The 4,032-nt window shown below is 48.7% G+C and overlaps 1 protein-coding gene across 3 annotated transcripts in view; it reads right to left on the bottom strand.

Annotated features, from left to right (window-relative positions):
- The window catches only part of Mfap5 (microfibril associated protein 5), a 16,392-nt gene extending 13,787 nt beyond the window's left edge, over nucleotides 1-2,605 (bottom strand). For all 3 annotated transcript variants that reach the window (XM_029535377.1, XM_029535379.1, XM_029535378.1), the window contains exons 1-3: nucleotides 2,520-2,605; nucleotides 1,816-1,875; nucleotides 799-834 (exon numbers count right to left, since the gene is read on the bottom strand). In XM_029535377.1, coding sequence (XP_029391237.1) covers nucleotides 799-834; nucleotides 1,816-1,873 — 94 coding nt within the window. In that variant the 5' untranslated portion in view covers nucleotides 1,874-1,875; nucleotides 2,520-2,605. The remainder of the gene's footprint in view (nucleotides 1-798; nucleotides 835-1,815; nucleotides 1,876-2,519) is intronic.
- Between the last annotated feature and the right edge of the window lie 1,427 nt (nucleotides 2,606-4,032).

Raw genomic sequence — 4,032 nt, 5'->3', positions numbered from 1 at the left:
AGTTCATGGCCAGCCTGGTCTACAGAGTGAGTTCCAGGACAGCCAAGGCTACAAAGAGAAACCCTTTCTTGAAAAACCAAAAAAAAAAAAAAAAAAAAAAAAATCGCAGATAATAATATAGTAATAATGTTTCCTATAAGGATTGATTTGTGTTGTCTTGAATGGGGTAAAAGAAATGTGCAGAGGAGAGCAAAAGGAAGAGGCTGGCATAGAAAGCATCTTAGGACAGATGTTTCAGTGAGACTGAAAAAGGAAACCAGGTTTATGAAAGGGATGATGGGATTGTGGGTACCACTGAAGTTGATTCCACTTTTCACACTTTGGCAGTGTAGCTCTCTGTTCTAGAACAGATTTGTTTGTCTGTTTGGTTGGTTGGTTGGTTGGTTTTGTTATATTTTGAAACAGGGGTTCTCTGGATCTCACTCTGTAGACCAGGCCAGCCTCAAGCTCAGAGATCCTCCCGCCTCTGCCTTCTGAGTACTGGGATTAAAGACATGCGCCACCACTCCCTGGAGAAATGTGTAGCCTACACTGCTCTTAAACCCATGATCCCCCTGCCTCCATCAGCAAATCCTACCGGCATGGGCCACTACAACCTGCTCTAGAATGGATTCTTGTCTGTCTGAGTCTCATTATGTATCCCTGGCTGGCCCTGAACTCCATCTGCTTGCCTCCACTCCCTGAGTGCTGGGATTCAGGCATGTGTCACCTTGCCTGGCCCTAAAACAGATTCTCAGTACTGTTTTATGTAATCCTGGCAAGAACCCCAACTGAACCCATAAGGAAGACTTCACCTACCTCCTCGTTGACCACTGACCCCTAGGGGTAGCCAGTCTGTCAAAAAGAAAGAAAATGGGTATAACTCCAGCTTTCTCCACCACAATACTTTTTTGAGACAAGCCAGAATACAACGGAGCTGTTGTTGCATATTATCTTTGTGATTTGCCTTTGTCCTTATATACTTCCACACAAGACCATGAGGCTATGTACACAACTAACCAAGCATCAGAAACCACCCAAGAAAAACAAGTTTTCGAGCACAAAGCCCACCGTTGCTCTAACCTGACTCAGGTCCCTCTCTTGACCTCATCCCAAGAAGGGCTATGGTCCACAGAGGAGCCCAGCAGGCTCTCTAGGGTGTCCAGCCCTGACCCACAGCCCCTGAATCAGCTGCACCACTGGGCAAGCCAATTGTGGGACTGCATCTGGCAGAAAGAGGAGAGGGAATACAGTAGCATTTCTTCAGAGTCCAAGATTGCTTTCTATGACCAGTCATTGAGCTGGATTCTATGCCACCTGCGAAGACCTCGCTCCTTTTGTGCATATGTGTAGCATATACTTCCCTCATGTATGTAAACCTTTGTGTGTCTGCCGGAGCAACTTTTAGGTGGTCTTTCCCTCAAGGGGTTTAAGGTGATCCAGTTTTCTGTGTGGTGGTCTCTGTATTCGTGTGTAACTTCTTGTTCCTTTGGTATTTGCTGAGTCATATATCGATATGTAACTCTCTTCTAGGGATTAATAAGTGCTTGTATTGTAATTTCACATTATCTTAACCACCCTTAAGTCCAAGGCTAGCTCTCACCACCTGCAAGCTTTGTGTCAACACAGGACATCACTTGCCACGCCCCTTCAGTCTCAGCCTCCCATCTAACCAGAGCCCTATGCCCCGCCCCTTCACTCTCAGTTCCCCCTCCATAGTCCCATGCCACGCCCCTTCGCTCTCAGCCCCACCCCCATCTAACCCATAGCCCCACGGACATGGAGAACCAAGGATCTGATGTGTTAGGGAAAAAGAGTTAAGGCAGAAAGACTCACCAGAGGGGATGCTGACTGCCAAGACAAGCAGCAAGGCCTTCTGCCCCAAGAACAGCATATCTAGGAGGGGGTGGAGGATGGGGGAGAAGCAGAGACCGTGATGCTGAAAGATAGCCACATCTCACCGCTGGGGAAAGATGGCTTGCATCCCCCTCTCCCATTCTTTCCGCTCTGGAAACCTTGTTTTCTCTGTACAGCTCAAACCCTTCCTTACCTCTCATCCGACATTCATGTCCCTCTGACTGTCACGACCATCATTCTATAGAAAATGTCTTTTTAAATTTGAGTTGTTTAATTATGCTGCCCAGGCTGGTCTTGAACTCCTGGACTCACTCCACTTCCCCCACCCTCCACTCCTGCCACCCCACCCCCATCCCACCCTTCTCAACCCTCTGTGTAGCTTGGAATGCAGGCACAAGGAGGCACAAGGAGGCACAAGGAGGACCTTTGGTATTCTAATTAAGGCATCCTTGGCTCTGCCCCATAGCCTCTTTCACTCCTAATATCTAAGCTACCTTTGGTGTATCTGCGTCTTTTCAAATATCATCTGCTCCTCTCCGTGTTCCTTCGCCTTTGAATTCCCCACATAACTGGGAGAGGGCTCAATTCTAAGTCAGGGACATTCTCCACCCTTTAGCACACACATGCACACGCAGGCACTCACACACAGACATTCTCGATGTAGAGTTTTGTAAACAACTCACTGTCTACAGCGCTGCGATCTGTCTGCCCGTGGCCTCTGGCTGCTGAGTGTGTCTAGTCCTTCTCACGCTTCTCTGCTGTTCTACTTGGGCTGGAGAATAAGATGAACACAGCCACACCCTTGGAAAGACTTCACATTTGGCCTATTCTAAAACAATGAAAGGGGGGAGAGCAAAGAGGGAGGGAGGGACGGAGGGAGGGGGAGAGAGAGAGAGAGAGAGAGAGAGAGAGAGAGAGAGAGAGAGACCAGAGGCGTAGAAAGCAGTGTTATAATAAGGTTGGAATGAGAAGGGAGATGGGAATTTGCAGTCACTCACACCCTCATTCCAAAGGTTATGACCACATTGGAGAGGGAGCTCACTACTCCCTCGAAGGGCCGGCCCAAGCCCACATCTGCCTTGCTTCCATCACCCTTCCACTTACCCTCTCACTGCTGGGCTCAGCTTGCCTTTCTGTCTCGGGTTCCTGTTTAACTACTCCCTCCCCCCTGCTCCCCGAATGCTCCCCTGAATCTCATCAGTCTCTGTCTCTGTCTCTGTCTCTGTCTCTGTCTCTCTGTCTCTGTCTCTGTCTCTCTGTCTCTCTGGCATTCTTCTCTATTTGAGTCATTGCTCTTTCCCTCTCCTCCTTTCCTCTCTTCCCCTTTCTCCCCTCGCCTGTCACCCATCTCCACCTCTCTTGCTTCCTCCTCTCCTTTGTTTGAGTTAGGGTTGCCCAGGTTGGCCAGGCTGACCGCAAACTCCCTATGCTGCTGGTGTAAGGATGTGCTTGGATGTCTGATCCTCCTGCCTCCCAGGCATGGGCAGCTTTGCTAGTTTGTGAAGTGCTAGGGATTAAACACAGGGCTTCCTGCCTGCCAGACAAACATCCCACTGAGATACATTGCAAGCCTCTGTCTTCCTGGCTGACCTGAAGCTGGTTATATCGCCCAGGCTAGCCTCCAACTGTGGTTATCTTGAGCTTTCCAAGTACTGGGATTATAGGTTTGCACTACCATGTCTCTGGTCTTCGTTTGTTTGATATTTTACTTAGAACCTAATTTACAAGTTTCTATTAATACAGCTTCATGTTTAAAAGATTAAGAATCTTCCTTTTTATATTTGAATGCTTCTGAAGACAGCGGGGTCTTTAATCCCAGCACTTGGGAAGCAGAGGCAGTAGGATCTCTGAGTTTGAGGCCCGCCTGGTCTACAGAGTGAGCTCTAGGACAGCCAGGGCTATACAGAGAAATCCTGTCTCAAACAAAACAAAACAAACAAAAAAGAGGGCTGGGGGGAGGCCCTGGGTGGAGCATGGCAAAGTGGCAGTGCTCAGGAGGCAGAGGCAGGAGGATGTGAGTCCAGCTTGGTCTGCTGTTGAGGTTTGCTCTATGACCAGGTGTACTGGCTAGTTTTGTGTCAACTTGACACAGACTGGAGTTATCACAGAGAAAGGAGCTTCAGTTGGGGAAATGCCCCCACGAGATCCAACTGTAAGGCATTTTCTCAATTAGTGATCAAGGGGGGAGGTCCCCTT

The sequence above is a fragment of the Mus pahari genome, chromosome 2 (assembly GCF_900095145.1).
Source record: "Mus pahari chromosome 2, PAHARI_EIJ_v1.1, whole genome shotgun sequence".
NCBI classification, from domain to species: Eukaryota; Metazoa; Chordata; class Mammalia; order Rodentia; family Muridae; genus Mus; species Mus pahari.
The sequence above is the reverse complement of the archived record's forward strand: the minus strand, read 5'-3'. Positions and strand labels throughout refer to the sequence as shown.